General features: G+C 37.0%; 2 protein-coding genes across 2 annotated transcripts; one reads left to right on the top strand and one right to left on the bottom strand.

The window, feature by feature from the left end:
- Positions 1-767: 767 nt before the first annotated feature.
- Positions 768-11,543, bottom strand: LOC130222832 (B-cell receptor CD22-like). The gene is made up of 11 exons (XM_056455396.1): positions 11,429-11,543; positions 9,449-9,799; positions 9,105-9,350; positions 6,461-6,712; positions 6,111-6,365; positions 3,514-3,771; positions 3,170-3,409; positions 3,005-3,095; positions 2,168-2,213; positions 1,688-1,932; positions 768-1,103 (listed from the first exon to the last, which is right to left on the bottom strand). Exons 1-11 carry the CDS (start codon positions 11,487-11,489, stop codon positions 1,049-1,051), a joined length of 2,100 nt encoding a protein of 699 aa, XP_056311371.1. The 5' UTR covers positions 11,490-11,543; the 3' UTR covers positions 768-1,048.
- A 2,431-nt stretch (positions 11,544-13,974) lies between these two features.
- LOC130222872 (ras-related C3 botulinum toxin substrate 1-like) lies at positions 13,975-15,267 on the top strand. The gene has a single exon (XM_056455455.1). The coding sequence runs from the start codon at positions 14,128-14,130 to the stop codon at positions 14,527-14,529; it is 402 nt and encodes a 133-aa protein (XP_056311430.1). The 5' UTR covers positions 13,975-14,127; the 3' UTR covers positions 14,530-15,267.
- The last annotated feature ends 6,203 nt before the right edge of the window (positions 15,268-21,470 follow it).

Here is a 21,470-nt window from a genome sequence, read left to right on the forward strand (position 1 = left end):
TGATTGAAAGTAAGACATCCGAAGTCTCCTGGAAGTTCCGAAAGTCTCCTGCATATGCAAAATGCAACCCAGGCTCATTCTGAAAACGTAGTCCCGCAGACGTTTCTGGAGACTACAAAATATGTTGCGGGAGGTATGTATATTTGCAGTTTTTGTTTTCGATCAACTGAATGATTGACTGGGCGACAGGCCAATCGACTGCCCCACCCTCCTCCTTCCCTAAACCCAACCAGTTCTACCGATTGACCCGCCCACCAGCTTATTTCCCTAAACCAAACCAACAATTTACAAAAGCCATCCAGAACAAGAAAATCCCTCGTCTGATTTTCACCACGTTTTCAGATTTTACCACATTCTCACCCTGTTTTTTACTTGATCATTTTATTTTTCGCATTCTGTTTTTGATTTCTGGAACCGCTCTTCCCCGGACTTAAACCCGGTCGTCGTGGTCAACTCTTCTCTGTGTCTCAAATTTGCTGTGCTAACGAGCTAGCTAGACAAACTGGTTGCGGCGGGAAAGCCCTCCTCATGGAGGTAAGCGGTCAGGTGATAAGCACCAAAAGGAATGACGTCACACTGCCCCGCAGAGTTCGTTTAAAAAAATGAAATGCAGCCATACGTACCTTCGGCTACGTAATTCGTGGTCTCCAGAAACGTCCACCGGACTACGTTTTCAGAATGAGCCTGTGTTGGCAAATTGACCAACCGACCAACACCCACCCAGTCCACCCCCTGTCCCCCGCTCTTCAAATATGCCGCAGGCCACCTCCCCCCACTCTATCAACACGTCATGCAACCACCCGCTGTTCTACCTCCCGCAAATCATCGATGTCGCATCCCTGGAAATTAGTTTGCACAACTTGGGATGTCTGGAAATTAACAGATTTAACAGGACTTTTAACAGACTACACTCAAAACAAGCTTAAAATAACACCAATTCAAAAAGCATCATTAAACTGATCTGGAACACAGTGAAATCTATCAAAAGCCTCAATGAGGGGCTGAAACACAACTATAATTCAATAAGTTCCCACGGACAGGCTTTCACTCATTTGAGCATGCTGTAAATCACAGATTCTTCAGCAGTTTCCACAATCTCTTGCCTAAAATAAACAGAAAGAACACAACAGTGTTAGAGATTATATCATCAGTGCTGGTTTAGCTGGTGATTTAGTTAGGGGTGTTTACAAGCATTTTCAGTTCTGCACATTCTGACAAATAAATAAAAGGAAATACAATAAATAACTACAAATGAAGAGAAACTAACGCTAATAATAAATGACTGAAAACACTTACAATATACAAAGTACTCAATTATTATAGTGAGTTGTTTAAATTGCTATATTCTGATTGGCTGGATTTCTCTTGTATTGTAACACTGGTTTAGTGTTGAGCTAGCGAGTTGAGCACGATGTTGCATGTGCACGAAAGCAATTACAAAAACAACTTTAACTTATGTTGCAACTATAATGGCATATGTGTAGTGCAGTGGTTATGTGTGGTGTGTGTTTAGTGCAGTGGTTATCTGTGGTGTGTTAGTGCATTGGTTATGTGTAGTGTGTGTTTAGTGCAGTGGTTATGTGTGGTGTGTTTAGTGCAGTGGTTATGTGTGGTGTGTGTTTAGTACAATGGTAATGTGCAGTGTGTGTTTAGTGCAGTTGTTGGTGGTCCAGCAGTTTCTCCTCACCTGTGGTCTTGATCAGGCTGCTGAAGTGGTATGTTGTCACACTGACGCTCCTCTTCTTCCTCTCTCTTCATCGGTGTGTTTTTGTGATATTGGACAGTGGCGTACTGGATCTCCTCAGCATCTCTGCATTCAGCACTTATTCTGGGATTCACAGTTTCATACGGAGCTTCATCCGCTAATCCAGGGTCACAGACTGGATTGTCGTGAGCTTGAACTTTCTGTGACACATCAGAATACAGATCATTCTGAAACACAAGACAATAAAGCATTAATTAACATCTGAATCAGTCTGATCAACATTACAGAAATATCTTATTATATTCACACTGAATCGTACAGCAGAAGGATGCGAGATGTGATGTAAATATACTGATGATTTTCATATCTGAGTTATTAAATCTTAAATATATCAGACATTTTAATAATACAAAAAAAAAACATGAGTTTAATTGATTTTAAGGTTGTATCTGTATGATTTACCTGCTTCACTGTGAGACCTTCAGATTTAACACTCCTTTGTTTCTTTCTGTCATAATAACACACATTAACAAAGTATAAATCACTCTAATAAATAGATGAAAATAAAACATGCACATAATAAAATGTTACCAATAATCAAACATGAATTCAACACAGGCTCATTGGGAATATGTGCCCAGGGCTACATTTTTGAGAACCATGAAATATGTTCCTGCGGGTTCGTCTGGCTGCATTTAATGTGTACAAACACACAACGGGGCGATATATCATCGCAGACAACTTCTGTTCCTTTCTGTGTTCCTGTTGACCACTTTCCTCCATATGGATGCTTTTCCAGCATGGTCAGTTTGCTTAGTAGCTCACCTTGTCGGACTTTAGTAGTGGAATGGACCGGGGTTTGAGTCCAACAAAGGACAGTTCCAAAAACCAGGTTACAAAAAAAGCAGTGTGGAAATGTTGTGAAAGTGTCAGGTTGCTACGGCTTTCTTTTCTCTTCTAGTTTGCTTTTGAAAACATTATCAGTTGGGTTCAGAGTTTGTGTGGGTGGATAGACACATGCGAGAAGGATGTTGAGATGTGCAGAAATGTACAAAGATTTACGAGAAGGATTAAGTTTTATGAGAACTCATAGGTCTGTAATGTATTTTTAATTGTCCTCTAGTGGATTTCTGACATCAAAAACTGGAAGGAGAAGTATTTCACGGTTCCCAAAACATGTAGCCCTGGGCACATATCTCCAAATGAGCCTGGGTTGCATGCATAATATAGTAATATTTGACTATATCAGATATATTTTTATCTTTTAAAATAGTATTTTGCATTTTTAATTGATCTCACATTATTAACAGGATGATGATGACGATGATGATGATGATTAATATTGCTACAGCTGTCGCTGTGATGATGTTTCTCACAGCACCTTGATGAACTGAAAGAGGAAGCAGATCATGATTAACTCTCCAGACTGATGAAGTTACAGCAGTGTGATGATAAAAGCTTCACCAGTGACAGTGACGGCGTCTGATCTCTGAGCTCCATGTGGATTGTGAGCCTCACAGTAGAAGCGTCCACTCTGTACTGCACTGAAACTCTGTCCAGATCCAACAGCTGAGCTTTGATTCTCCTTAAACCAGCTGAAGTTCAGAGCAGGAGGGTTTGAGTCACTGATGCACATCAGACTCACTGAATCAAACCAAAGCTGACCAGAATCAGTGACTGACACCAAGACTTTCCTGGGAGGATCTAAAACAGAAAAACACTGATATCATTAAGAATCACATCAAACATGGCTTAAGTCTAGATTTAGAGGATTTAATGTATCAGTCACTGAACCATCATAAACTCACACTGGACATCTAAAGTCACAGGATCAGAGTATTCCTCTCCATGTGGATTTTTGGCTTTGCACTTGTATTTTTTACTGTCATCAGAGCTGATCTTGGAGATGTTGAAGAGTCTTCCAGATCTTATAAATGTTTCTCCATTAAACCAGCTGAAGTTCAGAGCAGGAGGGTTTGAGTCGCTGCTGCAGTTCAGAGTCACTAAATTTCCAGATATTATTACAGCAGATCCCCTGATGGACACTGAGACGTTCCTAGGTGGGTCTGAAACAGAAAAACAAACATATATTTAACAACAAACATGGCATCACAGTTTACATTAAGAGGATTTAAAGTCTATGAGAGTGTTTCTAGAGAGTGTGTGAAGTTTCATCTCAAAATACCACATAAATAATGTTCTCTAACTCTCTGAAATGGACCCTTTTAGGCTTTGAACCTAATTGTGGTGTTTTGGTGACTGTCGCTTTAAATTTAAGTGACATTGTGTGCTTTTTAAAAGAGGGAGGAGCTACAAATGCCTGTGCATCAGCATAGTGGCAGATCTCTGTAAAAGACTGAAAATACCAAAAGTGGCTCAGAACAAGTAGTGATGGGTTGTTCTACAACACTTTGTTTATTCTGAACAAATCTTATATGCGACTCAAATTCATTCACTCATTGCTTTTTTTGAGTCTTTTATAGCAGCGGTTCCCAACAGGGGGGTCCCGGCCTACAAGGGGGCCTCAGCGAGCTCTGTGGGGGGTCGTGTCATATTTAAAAACAATTCTTAGCAGTGGAAAATTAGGAGAATTATCACGATGCCTTAGTTCATTTTATCCCCTAGCTTAGTGTGGTCCTTAACCACCAGGCTGCACAGGAAATCATTAATTATTTACGTTTTATTCATTATTTAAGTCTGAACGATCTTTTATTATGAAAAGTCTTTTATTTTGAAAAATGACCGTATTCTCTCGCTGACATCTTGGTCACTTGAGCGCCCAAATTTAACCCACAAGCAGCAAAATGAGTAAGAAACAGACTTCTTTAGAAAGTTTCTTTGCCCAGGGGGAAAGGCCCAGTGAAGGACCAGCGAACTGCCGAGAAATGGATCCACATCCCAGTTGTCAAAAAATCAGGTGAATCCAGCATGTCTGTGCAAGAAGATCAACTGATGGAGATCACAAATGACGGCGACCTTTTAGGAGCCATTTGCATATTGTGTATTTCTAGAGTTTGCCCAAGTTTGTTGTTTCCAATGGAGATGTGCGGCTTGTGTGACCAATGAATCCTGCGAGCACACTGTGAGTCACGTGACAAGAATTGAGCGATCAGCTTCAGCTTGTATGGAATATTCACATTTCGGTAAGACTAATTATCCCAGGCAAACACAGAACACACAAACACTGCAGTGCTTTGTACTTTTCTCCATTAATAAAACTTGTATCAGAGTGACAGCAATGTTTTGTCAGCTTGTCATCCCCTGAGAAAACGATTCATGGTCGTCTAGCAACCTACAACCTACGAAACACCCCCAACCGCCTGTTTCGGATCACTGCCATAACTGACCAACAATGGACAAATTTGTAATCCGTCCTCCACAAAAAAGATGTCAAAGATGTCATATAATGTTTCCCGTTTACACCAGTGTGCATACTGATATTTGTGTTATTGAATTTCAAATAGGGCCTATTCAAAGGCCAAAGGCTTACGTTTTTCAATTACAAATGGCCTACTGATGTTTTGCTTTTATATTTTACATTAGGCTGTTATTTGTGCATAACCATATCTATTTACAGTAATAAACATACCGTTTGTTAAAAAAAAAAAACATTTTTTGTCATCATTACTGCAAACTTATATGAGCGATAATATCATCCCTACTGAAAAAAACAGCTTAAACCAGCCTAGGCTGGTTGGCTGGTTTTAGCTTGTTAACCAGCCTGGTTTTAGAGGAGTTTTGGCCATTTCCAGGCTGGTTTCCATCCATTTCTAGCCTGGTCTTAGCTGGTCACGCTGGAAAATGACCAGCTAAAACCAGCTTGACCAGCCTAGCCAGGCTGGGAGCCCAGCCAAAACCAGCTATGTCCAGCTTAAACCAGGCTGGTCAAGTGGGTTTTAGCTTGATTTAGCTGGTCATTTAGCTATGACCAGCTAAGACCAGGCTGGAAATGGCTGGAAACCAGCCTGAAAATGGCTAAAACCCCTCTAAAACCAGTCTGGTCAACCAGCTAAAACCAGCCAACCAGCCTAGGCTGGTTTAAGCTAGATTTTTCAGCAGGGATTAAATATGGAGGGGGACCCAACGATATTTTCCAGGGGAAAAGCGGGTCTCAGGCAAAAAAGGTTGGGAAGCACTGCTCTATAGGATTTAAATAATTCGTTCATCTCGTGAACGACAGAAACCATTCATATGCAGTCAGAGCTGGAAGAACAGCTTGATCCATTCATTTCTTGAGTCTCTTTGTCACATGATGAACTAATGACTAAAAAACACAAAGACTGGAAAGATGAACTAACAGGGGGTCTTTCTGCCTCAAACTGTGTTAATTGGTTAAGCTTAGACTGTTCGGGTTTTTTATAAAAAGGTCCACCTTAACATAGTTACTGAACCATCATTTACTCACACTGGACATCTAAAGTTAAAGGATCAGAGTATTTCTCTCCATGTTCATTTCTGGCTCTACACTTGTATTTTTTACTGTCATCAGAGCTGATCTTGGAGATGTTGAAGATTCTTCCAGATCCTACAGATGTTTCTCCTTTAAACCAGTTAATTTCTGCAGGAGGGTTTGAGTCGCTGCTGCAGCTCAGAGTCACTGAATCTCCCTCCACTATTACAGCAGATCTATTCATAGACACTGAGATGTTCCTGGGTGGGTCTGAGACAGAAAAACACAAACCGTTAACGGTCACAATAGTTTTGATGGCACAGATTATGTTTTAATGGTTTAATGTTACAGTTTTGCTAACTCACACTGGACATCTAAAGTCACAGGATCAGAGTATTTCTCTCCATGTACATTTCTGGCTCTACACTTGTATTCTCCACTGTCATCAGAGCTGATCTTGGAGATGTTGAAGATTCTTCCAGATCCTACAGATGTTTCTTCTTTAAACCAGTTGATTTCTGCAGGAGGGTTTGAGTCACTGCTGCAGCTCAGAGTCACTGAATCTCCAGACATTATTACAGCAGATCTATTGGAGATCACAGGAGTATCTGGAGCATCTGCAGGTGAAGCATGTAGAAACAAGACTTTGTCTTAAAACAAGACTTCAGTTTAAATGTCCACTATATACATCTTACAAAAGAGCTACACAGAATTTTGTATATATATTTGTTTTCTTATCATTTTTAATAATGTTACTTAGTAAGTAAATCAGGACAATTTCTGGAGCAGATAATAAGCATTTAAAGTAATTTAAAGAATTTGTATCACTTTACTTAAAGGGGGTGTTCATAAAACATATATAATCATGACATAAATGAATATGAAGGAGATTTCATGCATGTTTATGAAACTGTCATTAAGTGTCATTTGCTCAGTTATGCCATTTTAAATGTTAAATTCTATATGCAAAGTTAAATATCTGAACAAATTATATTCCAAATTTGAAGCTGACATCTCCAAAAATGAGCTTTCAGTAGAATTTTGTTTGGCCGCAGTACCAACCATGACCACCAAATTTCCATTGGTGACCACACAAGGGCACCCCCCGTGTTTTAAGTAATATTAACTGTATTTTTCTGTATTTTTTTCATACTTGTGACAGTATTTCTAAGGTAGACATTCAATTCTAGAGTAGTAGGGGATTTTTTGTGCCACTTGATTTGAATTTAGTTAAAATACATGTAAAAAGATCTCAGAACTCTTTTTTTGTGGATTGCTGTAGCAAAGTATTGCTTTATTACTCTGATGAAGATCCATTTACAACTAATAAACAGCTGTTGCTCAGTATTATCAACAATCAGTCATGTCAGATATGGAATCTAGAAAGTTTAAGCTTTCAAATGATATTTAGTTTGTTATAATTGCTTTATGCCTATACTACAATCTTATGGTTTAAAATATAGCCGCAAATGCTAATACAGGATGTAGGATGACAATAAATGTGTTTTAATCTATTACTCTTCCTACATAACAAAAAAATGCTGAATTCTTAGACCTTTCCAACAATATATAGTTACATTAAGGGTTAAATTGCAAAAAAAAATAGGGATGTAAACGTAAGTGTCACAATGGCAGGAAAGTGAAAGGGCCTTTTTACAAGGGTTTAAACTAAATTGTATATAACCTGCTCTCCCAAAAACAAAACAAGTCTTTGTAAATGAACTCAGCACTATATTTTTATATTATCTCTTTTCACAGAGATAGACTACAGTGCTGCATCTCTATTATTAATGCTGCCATCTGATATTAATTGAACAATTAAATTTTTATCATTTCATGGTGAAAATAAAACGAAAAAAAAAAAAATTAAACGAAACGAAACAAACATCTCAGACTATCACCTGTGGGCTTCTGTTTTGCACATTTGCACTTGTATATATCCGACAATCATATATAGCCCACAACATGTTTATTATTATGTTTTTAATTTTGCGAGGAGTATAAGATGCATCTATTTTAGACCCGTCCAGTTTAATCTGGAATGATCTGAGTGATTGGATTTTTATATACGTCTCAAATGCGTTTCAGAGGGCATTTACAAACAACACCTATATATTTCTTAATCAAATAGATTTCCAAACTGAAATAATGCATGAAGCGAGCAGGTGTAAACAGCACCTTAATGTTAAGACCTGACAGGGAACCACAGGAAAACAGGAACTTAAACACACGCAGATCAATGACCAAAGACGGATGAACAGGAAGGCAGGAAACAGAACAAAAGGAACCAAATGACAAAACACACCTGAATACAAGCACAACAGAGGAGCACATGGGGAAGTAAACATACAGTAGCGTACACAGACATCACATTCAAACCATCTTTTACACACGAACAAGTCTAATATGTGTTTAGCGATTTCTTTCACTCTGACCTGAAACCCCTGATCATGTGCTTTCATATTTGCTTAATATCCCTTTAAGTTGAATCAATGTCCATATATTTATCTATATTGGCTTAAATGTAAGCAATATAAGCAACAAAGCTGTCAAATTAATTCGGTTCACTTTATTTTAAGGTCCAATTCACTCTATTAACAAACCATTAACTTAGAAATTTTAACTCAAAACATTTCTAATTAGCTTAATAACGGTTAGAAAGGTAGTAGTTGGGTTAAGGTATTGTAGGGATGTACAATAATATCATGCATTATAAGTACTAATAATTAGCAAATATCTTTTATTTTTTAATAATAGGAAGGTAATTAGCTACTGTAACTGAAGTGTTACCTGTATTTTAAGTTCAGCGAGAGAAAAGAGAGGGCTACAAAGCATTTCTTAAGACTAAAATCACAGCTTAAATGTTATGTGGCAGCACTCCTGCAAACATGAGTATTTAAACTTAATTGATATTTAACTTTTGCATTGACTACATTATCATTTATTGCAAGTCTAAATGCTTTAAAAAGGTAAATAATTAAAAGTTAAAATAAAAAGATGAAAACTTACATGTGACATTGAGATAAACAGCAGGAGAGATGTACGTTTGTCCCTGCACACCACATCTGTAGTGTCCTGATTCTTTTCTACTGACTGAACTGATGTTGAGTTTATCTCCAGTAGTTTTCTCGGTCAATCTCTGTGAGTTTCTGTACCAGATGAATGTTGGTGTGTCAGTCAGATTACAGCTGCTTTTACATGTCAGATTGACTGAATCTCTCTCTGTCACTCTCTCAGGAGACTCCAGCTGAAGATCTGAACACAACACACACATTATATCTAGTGCTGCTCTCATACACTGATTATTATTCTACATAATGACCACAAGAAGAGAGAAACCTCAGGAGAGTCACCTGTGACAGAGAGACGCACTCCTGGATAACCAAGCCACCTTCCTCCTGTTACATTAGTAATGAATCTGAAATAATACTCATGTTCATCTTTCTTTGTCACATGACTCAGTCTGACAGTGCAGATCTTCTGTTTATTTCCCAGATACTGAAGCCTCTGACTGTATTCAGAGTTATTAGACAGATCTGTAAAATTGTCATTCTGTTTTACAAGGTCTATGTTCCAAAACACTTTCTCGACCTTATATCCAGTAGACGGGAATGTAAAAGTGCAGCTGATTGTCATTGTTGAGTTCTGTAGTGCACAGATGTATGAAGAACTGTAATTCACACCCCAATCAGCACTAGAAACCCCTGAAACACAGAAATAGTCATAATTAAAATGTAGTTTAATCAGTTAAACTGGACTATAAAACACTAGGAACACAAATTGTTTTTATTTTAAATATATATTTTAAGCTGATCTTGTGAATATGAATAATGATCTCAGTGTGAATGACTTCAGTCTTGATGGAGGACAGAAATAAACAGAGAACAGAGAAAATAAACCAGCTGAGGAAAAAAAAAACAATAATGGGAAATAACTAGGGAAATATAAAAAGATTTTTAGAAAAAGATCATTAAAACTGCAGTTATTTTAGCAGTACTTTAATAATAATGTACATTAATAATAAAGTACTAACATGTTAAACTGCAGCTTTTAACGTAAATGACAAACACAGGATGCTCAATTATCCTCATTGAATGTACAAATTCACAATAAGAAACACCAGTTTTAAGGAATTTCCACCATTTAAGGCCAGCGCACACCAAGTCAACGTCAACTAACTAGCAGAAATGAAAACTGTGTTGTCTCTCAGACTATCATTGACTAGCTGTCAAAAGCAGCTTTTTTGTGTATTGTGGTCCAGTGTACTGAGATAAACACAAGATATTGGCTGTCATCACTACTGTGACTGTGTCAGCGCTTAATGCACCACAACCAGAACCAATAGTGTGAAGGAAATGCTAAAACAGGAGGGATTCATGACAGCGAGGGATTCATTTAACTAAAGACTCTCGTCTGAGAAAACAGATCTGCCAGCTCAGACTAACGTCCTTTGTCAGAGAGATCATCAGAAAACTACTGAATAATGTCTGATTCTGGGGTGTGTGAAAATGCCAACACAGGTTCATTGTGAATATGTACCCCTGTATACATTTCTGGAGAGCGTGAATTATGTAGCCAGAGCTACGAATGGCTGCATTGCGCCTTTAAAATGAACATTATGGGGTGGTATGACGCCACCGATGCTGACTGCTTACCTTAGTGTAAACAGCTTTTCTGCTTCATTGCCAGATTGAACTACACTGTTCCAATTTACTATAACCTTTTATGTGAAGCTGCTTTGACACAATCTACACTGTAAAAGCGCTATATAAATAAAGGTGAATTGAATTGAAAAATTGACCAGTGGCTCGCTGCCTATGTCAGTGGACTTAAGACGCAGAGAGAAGCTGGCTGCGATAACACAGTTCAAGTCTGGCGAAAAATGGTTCCAGAAAGCAGGTAAAACAAAACACAGAGACTAAAATAAACAAGTAAAAAAACAGGGTGAGAATGTGGTAAAATCTGAAAATGTGGTAAAAATCAAGCGGCCACGAGTGCTTTTCTTTTTCTGGATTGCTTTTGAAAACACTATCGGTTAGGTTTAGGAAAGGATCAGTCGGCCGGTCAGTCAGTCAGTGTGACTCTGGTGGATTTACGTGAGAACAGCAGGTGCGAATGGCACTCTGAAAAGAAATTTGAGATCTGAAAAAGCATACACATCGGCCTCTGGTGCATTCACCAAAACAAAAAACTGCAAAAAAAAAAAAAAACGTAGCTCCTGGGATGTATTTTGCGCTGTCCAGAAATGTATACAGGGGTACATAATCAATAATAAGTCTGGGTTGGAAAATGCAGAGGAATAAAGCAGTAATGTGAATGTAAGATTGACTCACTGTGAATGATGAGCAGAAAGATCAGATGAAGAGCAGGAGCCATTCTGAGCCACATCAGCATCAAATCTATCTAGAATCCAGCATTAATCATCACTTCTACACTCATCAACAGTAAATGTACATCACCCTAAACAGCTCTTAGTGTTAGGAAGATCTTTACACATCTGCAGATTATTACTGCACAACATCAGTGTGTGGAGATCAACTGATGACTGAGATCAACACCAGATATTTCGGTAACACTTTATAATAACCACACACTATGAACCATTTATTAAGCATTAGCATCTAGTGAAATTATTATCTGTTAAGCATTAACTCTACATTAATAAATGTTAGTAAGCAGTGTATAACTGCAGCTATAAATGCTCTATTCTTGACTTATAAGCGCATTTATAATGTGATTAATAATTGTACTTTCATACTTTGTTAATGATTTATTTTTAATTACTAAATCAAGTATCACATTATTTACAAACCATTTAAGCATAGTTGTTTGTTTTTTAAGATTATCCATTCATAATTCTTATGATTTGGGCATATAGTAATAGTTAATGTTTATGTTAATAAATGCTTTATTAACTCAACTTCATCCAGTTTAGTGACCTAATCTAAAGTGAGGACTAGTTGTGCTTTATAAACCCCTTATAAATGAAATTTAAAGGGTCAGTTAAATTCTAAAGGAGGAAAAAAGAAATTAAACAACTTTATTAATTACTATTTATTTGAAGATATACAGATGAAACTGTATCAAATAAAAATCTTTACAATATTAACTTTTAAACATCTAAACATCATTTAAAATGTCATTTAAACATTGCTAAATAACATAGAAATGTTGAATCATAACAACATTGCACTGCTGGTTAGACCAAAACTGCATTTCGTTGCCTTGTACTTGTACATGTGTAATGACAATAAAGTTGAATCTAAAAAAAAATCTGATCATAATATGTTGTTAAATTACTATATTGTTGTTTTTTATCCAACTTTGTTATATCTTGACACTCGTGTTATTCAGCAATGTTTAAATTTTACAGTCATTTTATTTTTAGATAAGATTGCGAAGATTATTGTTCATGTGATACTAATTTAATTGTCATTTATAAGGGTTTATAAAGCATAACTAGTCCTCACTTTAGATTAGTTCACAAAACTGAATATAGTAGAGTTAATAAAGTATTTATTAACATACAAATTAACTATTAGTATATGCCTGAATAATAAGATTTTAAAATGTTGATTTCAATAGTTTATTAATCATTTACTAACTCATTCTGGATGATCTTAAAAAACTGCAACTACTCTTAAATACATATGGTTTGTGAATAATGCAATACTTCAGTTAGTAATGAAAAATCAATCATTCACAATGTATGAAGGTACAATTATTAATCTCATTATAAATGTGCTTATGGGTCAAGAATACATCATTTGCACCTACAGTTATTAACTGCTTACTAACATGTATTAATGTAAAGTTAATGTTTAAATAATGAAATAACTATATGTTAATGTTTAATAAATGGTTCACAGTGTGTAGTTATTATAAAGTTTTGCTGATATTTCTCATGTCAGAAATCATGTGTTATATGAGCTTCATCTACACTAATAATCAGTCAAATACCAGTGTGTTTGTCTTACCGTGTTGAAGAGCAGCGGATCAACAGCGACTGACCGTGAACAACAGAACTATCATTGTTCCCCTTTCAGCAAAACCACAGCAAACCTGCAAGCGACTTAATAAATTTGCATGTTTTTCTCTTCAAGTTAATTTAAAGACAGCAAGATATAACCAGAAATTCTATCTTACACCAATCAGTGTGTTTGCAGACAAAAAAGTGAAAGAGTTGATTTCCAGTTGATGCACATCAGTGTTTATACAGTATCAGCAGGAGGAAATGGAGACCACAAAGTGACATTCTCTAATGGTCAACATGAATGACTTGTATTTTCTATAATCACTCTTGATCAAAACAGTCTGCAGAAACACTTTGATTGACATTCTCTCTCTGTACGTGTCATCAGAGTGGGAAAGCCCCGCCCACTAATGCTCATCTCTCCCTCATTAGCATAAACAGCAGCCCTGAGTGAGAAGCAGCCGTCTGTCCATTAGCCATTAGAGTGTTTGAGCTGCTGAAGATAATGTCAGCATAAACTAAGAGGATTATAGATGTGGAGTTTTAGATGAAGCGCAAATGAACAGCGACAGGAGTCTCCATAGACTAGCCATAGACAGACATTTGTAGCTCCGCCCTCTTTTGTAAAGAGCTCAATCTAATTTGCATTTAAAGAGTGACCAAAATGTCACAAGCCTAAAAGGGTCAGTTTCAGAGAGATAACATTATCTGTGTGTGGTATTTTGAGCTGAAACACACACACACACACACACACACACACACTCTAGGGACATAAAGTGTCATAATATGTCCCCTTTAAAACACAGTTATCCGAGTGTGTTAATGATTTACCTTAATTATTTTATGACGTTACATCTGAACATTTATGAGATCACATGACTGACACAGAACAGTTTGAGGAGCGATCTGAGAGAGCTTCTGCTTGTTTTTCTGAGCGCTCTTTTCTCTCTGGTTTCACTTTGTCATTGGATTGTTAGTGCGGATTCTCTCGATCTGAACGGTTTTACTGCTTCATTCAGAGATTGAACTTCGAGGATATTGTGCAAAGAGAACACAGAGATGCAGACTATAAAGTGTGTCCTCGTTGGGGACGCGGCCGCAGATAAAACCAAACTTGTGATCATCTACACCACTGGAAAAAGTCCGAATGGGTATGTTCCCACTGTGTTTGATAATTATGCTGTCACTGTGATGATCGATGGAGATCCACTGACTCTGGGATTGTTTGATACAGCCTCACAGGAGGATTACGACAGGCTTCGACCACTGTCCTACTCTAATACGGATGTATTCTTGATCTGTTTCTCTCTTGTGGATCCAGAGTCATTCGGGAATGTCAGTGGAAAATGGCTTCCAGAGGTCAGACATTATTGCCCAAACACTCCGATAATTCTAGTCGGGACTAAACTTGAGCTGAGAGACGACACTGAGATTATTGAAAAGCTGAAAGAGAAGAAATAAACCCCCGTTACTTTCCATCAAGGCAAGGCTAAAGCTGCAGAAATAGGAGCTGTGAAGTATGTGGAGTGCTCAGCAGAAACACTGACGGGGGTTAAAACAGCGTTTGATGAAGCCATCAGTGCAGTTTTGAAGCCGCAAAACCTGAAAGCGAAGAAGAAATGCTCAATCTCCTGAACTGACTGTGATCTGAGCTGGAGAAGATAATGTAGACACACTAATGTGTGCTTGTTTTTTTGGGAAAGAAGATAAGATGAATTAATATTTTGTGAATATGGATCAGTTCACTGGTTTAATTTGTGATTTAAATGGCATAAATCATTAGTTTAAGCTGACATATAGTTGAAGTCAGAATCATTAGCCCTCCTGAATCATTAGCCGCCTGTTTATTTTTACCTCAATTTCTGTTTAACAGAGATTTTTTCAGCACATTTCTAAACACAATAGTTTTAATAACTCATCTCTAATAACTGATTTATTTTCTCTTTGCCATGATGACAGCACATAATATTTGACTAGATATTCTTCAAGACACTTCTATACAGCTTAAAGTGACATTTAAAGGCTTAACTAGGTTAATTAGGTTAACTAGGCAGGTTAGGGTAATTAGGCAAGCTATAATATAATGATGGTTTGTTCTGTAGACTATCGAACAAAAATATAGCTTAAAGGGGCTAATAATATTGACCTTAAAATGTTTTTTTAAAAATTAAAAACTGCTTTCATTCTAGCCTAAATAAAGCAAATACGACTTTCTCCAGAAGAAAAAATATTATCAGACATACTGTGAAAATTTCCTGAAACTTTTGTTTGGAAAATATTTAAAAAAGAAAATAAAAAGCAAATTTAATTCCGACTTCAACTATGTATACACTGCAAAAAATGCTTTTCTTGGTTAGAGTTTTTGGCTTGTTTCTTGCCCAAATATCTAAAAATTCTTAAATTTAAGAAGCATTTTTAGGCAAGTAAAAAATATTATCTTGTTTTAAGAAATAACATTCCAATATTAAGCGAGTTTTTTCTTGAAACAAGCAAAATAAGTTGGCACAGTAGCCTAGTGGTTAGAACGCCAACATATGGTGCAGTAGCATGTCAGGGCGTCCCGAGTTCAAATCCCGGCGCGAGGACATTTCCTTAACCCCCCTTTTTCTCTCTCCAACTACACTTCCTGTCTCAATACTGTCCTATCTAAAAACCAACCCAGGCTCATTCTGCGAATGTGGTCCCGTGGACGTTTCTGGAGACCGCGAAATAAGTCCCGGGAGGTACGTATTTTTGCAGTTTTTGTTTTCGCGAATCCGCGAGAGGCCGCTGTCCAATGATCTTCCGCCTGTCTGCCTGGATGACAGGATGATTGACCGTGCGACCGGCCAATTGGCTGACCCACCCTCCTCCGTCCCTAAACCCAACCAACGACGATTCACAAAAGCAGTCCAGAAAAAGAAAAGCCCTCGTCTAATTTTTACCACGTTTTCGGATTTTAACCACATTCTCACCCTGTGATGAACTTGTTCGCTTTATTTTTTGGCTTTTGTTTTTGTTTTCTTACCTGATTTCTGGAACCGCTCTTCCCCGAACTCGAACCAGGTCGTCGTCATCGTGGTCAGCCCCTCTCTGCGCCTAGAGTCCACCAAAGTACACGAAGAGCTAACCGGACAAACTGGTTGCAGCGGGAAAGCCCTCCACACGGAGGCGAGCGGCCGACCGGCAAGCACCGAAAGGAACGGCGTCACACCGCCCCGCATCATTCGCTTAAAAAAATGAAATGCAGCCGTACGTACCCCCGGCTACGTATTTCGCAGTCTCCAGAAATGAGAGTTTTCAGAATGAGCCTGGGTTGCTAAAAAAGGACAAAAAGAAATCTTTAAAAAAAAAACAAGCAAAATAATCTGCTAATGGGGTAAGCAAAATAATCTATTTTTTCTTTCTGGCGTAAGATTACTTTGTTACTCCTACTGGCAGATTATTTTGCTTGGTTTAAGAAAAAAAACTCACTTAATTCTGGCATATTATTTCTTAAAACAAGACAATCGTTTTTGCTCGTCTAGCAAACGCTTCTCGGTTTAAGAATTTTTAGCTGTGTAGGTTGGTGGCTTCATTATATATTTATAGTCCACTTGTTAAAGTATACCTTTACTTTCATTTCTATATCAAGGTTTTTCCATATCTGACTAGGGTTGCACTTTTCAGGAAACTTCCATTCAAAAACACTCAAACAAATCAGTCATGTGAACTGTTGTAAAACAAATAATCCACATGCAAACACACTCAATTATTGTAAATGACACAGTATTTTACTGTAATATGAACTGTATTTTACTGTAGGAGAGTTATGCAGTATGTTACATAGGGAAAATTGCTGTATATTTTACAGTAAAGATATACAATACTGTAAATACATATACAGCATGTTAAATGGTGCATGTAAATACAGCATTTTTGCTGTGAATGATTTACTGTAAGTTACTGGTGAACTGCTGCCAGTAAGTTTCTGTAGATTTTACAGGAGAGTGTAGTAAAAACCGAGAGAGAAGTATAGTCTACATTTAGCTTCATGCTTCAATTTAATTCATCATGATAATAACATTACGATTGGTGTTTTAACATAATATTAGATTAGATTTTAGAGATGGATGTACTATGAATATTTTATACAAGTTGTTTTCCCTATGAACAGAGATTTACCAGCCTGATCTCACGAGAAAACGTAAGTATTTTATGTTTTGTCAGTTTAGTGGCTAATTCAGCGAGTTCAGTCGTACGAAAATGTACGATTTTAAAAAAAAGAGGCGTGGCACCTACAACTATAACCCCACCCCTAAACCCAACCGTCATTGGGTGATGAGCAAATCGTACTAAATTACGAATTAGATCATACGAATTCATAAGAATTAGCCACTAAATCAAAAAGTTACGAATTGTCGTGAGATTGCATTGGATTTACAGTATATTAATATATGTACAGGTAGCTTTTAATAATCAAAGGTATGCAGATAGATAATATTGAACCTGAACATATGAACATAAATACAAATGTATATGTATAGTGGGTACAATTCAAGATGGAATTGTCTGCACTATGCTATTAGGGAGCATATGGGACAAATCTCTTTTAAATTCAAAGTTTTTTTGTTTGTTTGTTTGTTTGTATACCTTACTGTACAGCAATAAACAACATGTCTATAATATTATTTCATTCTCTCATTCATTCATTTTTCTTTGGCTTAGTCTCTCATTATTCTGACATGACATGTGCTTTATGCAGCGGATGCCCTTCCAGCCACAACCCAGTACTGGGCAACACCCATACACACACACACACACACACACACACACGCACACACACGCACACACACACACACACACACACACACACACACGTCTATGCTACCAAGAGGGGACCGTCGCTCTATACAGGCCAAGAGGGGACCAGGGTTTCTGCTCATTTTAATAAAATAAAAATCACATACAAATTTTCTTTTAAGGTCTTTTTTTTATATAACTGAAAATAAGTATTTGAATTTTTTTTAAAAACACATGCCAAGTGGGGACCTGAAGCTCTGGGCGACATCTACCTATCCAGCAGGGGACCTTCATAGACTGCAGAGACACTGAGTGTGAAACACACAGACTGCTGGAACACAGACTCTAAACTCACAATCTGACTTGATTTACATGCTAAACTCTAACATTTTAAACATTTATATATTATTAAATATTCTAATAGTGACATTAAAACCTAAATAATTGAGTTTAATCTGCATAAATTGTTTGTTATATATGTGCATATATATCAGTATGTATATATATATATATATATATATATATATATATATATATATATATATATATATATATATATATATATATATATATACTGTGTGTATATATATATATATATATATATATATATATATATATATATATATATATATATATATATATATATATATATATATATATATATATATATACACACAGTATATATATATATATATATATATATACATATATATACACACAGTATATATATATATATATATATATATATATATATATATATATATATATATATATATATATATATATATATATATATATATATATATATATATATATATATATATACTGCTCAATTTAAATGAGTACACACATTTAATCAACATCTTAGTGAATATTGACAATATGCACTCCTGTATTTTTACTAAAACACACACCAAGTGGGGACCTGAAGCTCTGAGTGAGTCTACCTATCCTTTAGAGACTGCTGGAACACAGACATTAACTCACAATCTGACATTATTTAATGCTAAACTCTAAAACCTTTTTAAAACTTTTACACACACACACACACGCACACACACACACACACACACACACATTCACTACAGCTAATTTAGTTTATCAATTATATATAGCGCATGTGTTTGGACTGTGGGGGAAACCGGAGCACCCTGAGGAAACCTACGCCAACACAGAGAGAACATGCAAACTGCACCTTTTTATTGTGCTCTGTATAAAGCAAATTCCTAATTTAAATAATTAACAGATGGAAACGGGTATTATTTATATGCTTAATCATAAGATTAAAAAAACAGTCACTTTACAATAAGGTTTAGTTAGCAAATATTAGTTAATGTATTGGCTACCATAAACTAATAATGAGCAATACTTACACAGCATTTATTAATCATAGTTCAACACTTACTAATGCATTATTAACATCTAAATTCAGGCTTGTTACCATCAGTTAATGTACTGTGCGTTAACATGAACTAACAATGAACGACTGTATTTTCATGAACTAACATGAACAGATACTGTAATAAATGTGTTGTTCGTTGTTTGTTCATGTTGGTACATGCATTAACTCAGTGTTTCCCAACCCTGTTCCTGAAGGCACACCAACAGTCCACATTTTCAACCTCTCCCTAATCAAACACCCCTGAATCACCTCATCAGAACATTAGAAGAGGCTCCAAAACCTGAAGTTAATGGGTCAGATAAGAGAAACACCGAAAATATGTACTGTTAGGAACAGGGTTGGGAAACACTGCATTAACTAATACAACCTTATTGTAAAGTGTTACCAAAAATCCTTTCAAGAGTTTCTTAAATGTCACTAGTGTAAAACAATTGATGTCGTCATTCTGTTTGAAACAGAAACTACGTATGAACAAGAATGCCGTCTGACCTGCAAGGAGCTGTAAGGGTTTTTTTTTTGGCTTCAAAAGAAAAATAACATTGGAGAAACTTTATTTTTGTTAGCTTGAAGTGTTGTCAGTGACAAGTTATTCAAGGGAATCAATAACAAGTGCCTTATTCCATTTACAAAAGTCAAAATGAGAATGCTTTAACATCATGTTAACAAATGTAATTTCCTTCACACTTATGCCGAGTTCAGATTGCTTGATTTTAGCCCCGATTTTAGCGCTGACAGGTTGAGAAAAATCGCTGGCAAATGTCTGAAATCACAGGCAAATCGGTGCTCGTGCACGTGAGTGACAATCACACACTATTAACTACCAAAGACGCCATCTGAGAGAATCACTGATGAGTTGCCGATGCCTGTGAGATATTTGGCGTGCTAAATATGTGGAGGTGTCGGCGATCATGCCGTGTGAAATGAGTTTTGACTGAAATAACATCGGCGATCACCTACAGCCAATGAGAGAGCAGCATTCACTAGTGTGTGTGTACCTGGAAGTCAGCGGGAGGTTGAGGGAGAAGTTAAAAGCGCTTATTTTCAGTTTATTTGGACCCAAGATATGGAGGAAAAACTAGTGGAGGTTTGACAGGAGCACCCGTGTCTGTTTGACGTTTCATACAGAAAGTTAAAAAAGAAAGTTGAGGAGAAATTGCTAATTCCCTTCAAACCCAGGAGAGCAAATATGTACGCATCTACCCCATTAAAGGCTTCTTTCTCGTTATGTAGTTAATAACAAAAGATATACCACATGCTTTTGATTATGAGACGTAGTTTGGACTAAGTTGTTTGCGATTCTTCCTTTTCTAAAGTCATGCAGTGTGAACTCCCCTGTCGGCGATCCCTCTTGCAGTGTAAACAAAGCAGCGACAGAACGCTAGCCCAGATAGTCACGCAGTGTGAAAACATCTGTAACAAGACTACTTTGTTAATCATGCAGTCTGAACTCGGCACAAGTCCCTTATTCATCAGGGGTCACAACAGCAAAATGAACCGCCAACTAATCCAGCATATGTTTTACACAGTGGATGCCCTTCCAGCCACAACGCAGTACTGGGAAACACCCATACACACTCATTCATACACTACGGCCAATTTAGATCATCAATTCCCCTATAGCGCATGTGTTTGGATTGTGTGGGAAATCGGAGCACCCAGAGGAAACCCACGCCAACATGAGGAGAACATGCAAACTCCACAAAGAAATTCCAACTGACCCAGCCGGGACTCGAACTAGCAACCTTCTTGCTGTGAGGAGACAATGCTAACTATTGAGCCACTGTGCTCAGAGCTATAAAGTAGCAGGGAAATTTACTTCTCTGGATGACTTCCATGTGTTTCATTGCACGAAGGAAACAAAAAATGTATTTATTTTAATGACTGGTATTAAAATAGGTATTGGTAGAGGTATTGGTGGAATCTACAGAATGCTGGCTATTAATATCTCTGTGGTAAAATGTTCCCACAGTACAAAACATCAACATAAACAGGCCTAGGTCGTTTATTTTAGTGGAGGGCGGAAGAAAGAAGAGGTGTGTCTGGATTGACAAGAAATGTGTTGTGCAGCAGGCAACACTTCTGTTTCGTATTAATGTGTAAGGCATGAGTAGAAGCTTCTGTAAGTTTGATAGCGCATATATATAAAAAGAATTGTCCCTTGCCCTTGTGTTCTGACAAATCCACAGCCAACGTCTGCAAGTAAGTTTTTCCTTTTGATTTGCACCTAAAATGTATGGGT

This window comes from Danio aesculapii, chromosome 1, assembly GCF_903798145.1.
Source record: "Danio aesculapii chromosome 1, fDanAes4.1, whole genome shotgun sequence".
In the NCBI taxonomy this organism is placed as follows: domain Eukaryota; kingdom Metazoa; phylum Chordata; class Actinopteri; order Cypriniformes; family Danionidae; genus Danio; species Danio aesculapii.

Coding starts and splice junctions, on each gene's coding strand:
- LOC130222872 (XM_056455455.1), top strand. CDS start 14,128: ATGCAGACTATAAAGTGTGTCCTCGTTGGGGACGCGGCCGCAGATAAA.
- LOC130222832 (XM_056455396.1), bottom strand. CDS start 11,489: ATGCTGATGTGGCTCAGAATGGCTCCTGCTCTTCATCTGATCTTTCTG. Junction 6,713..9,104: donor TGTTTATCTCAATGTCACAT/GTAAGTTTTCAT, acceptor CTTCACCTGCAG/ATGCTCCAGATACTCCTGTG. Junction 2,214..3,004: donor ATCATCATCCTGTTAATAAT/GTGAGATCAATT, acceptor TTATTATGACAG/AAAGAAACAAAGGAGTGTTA.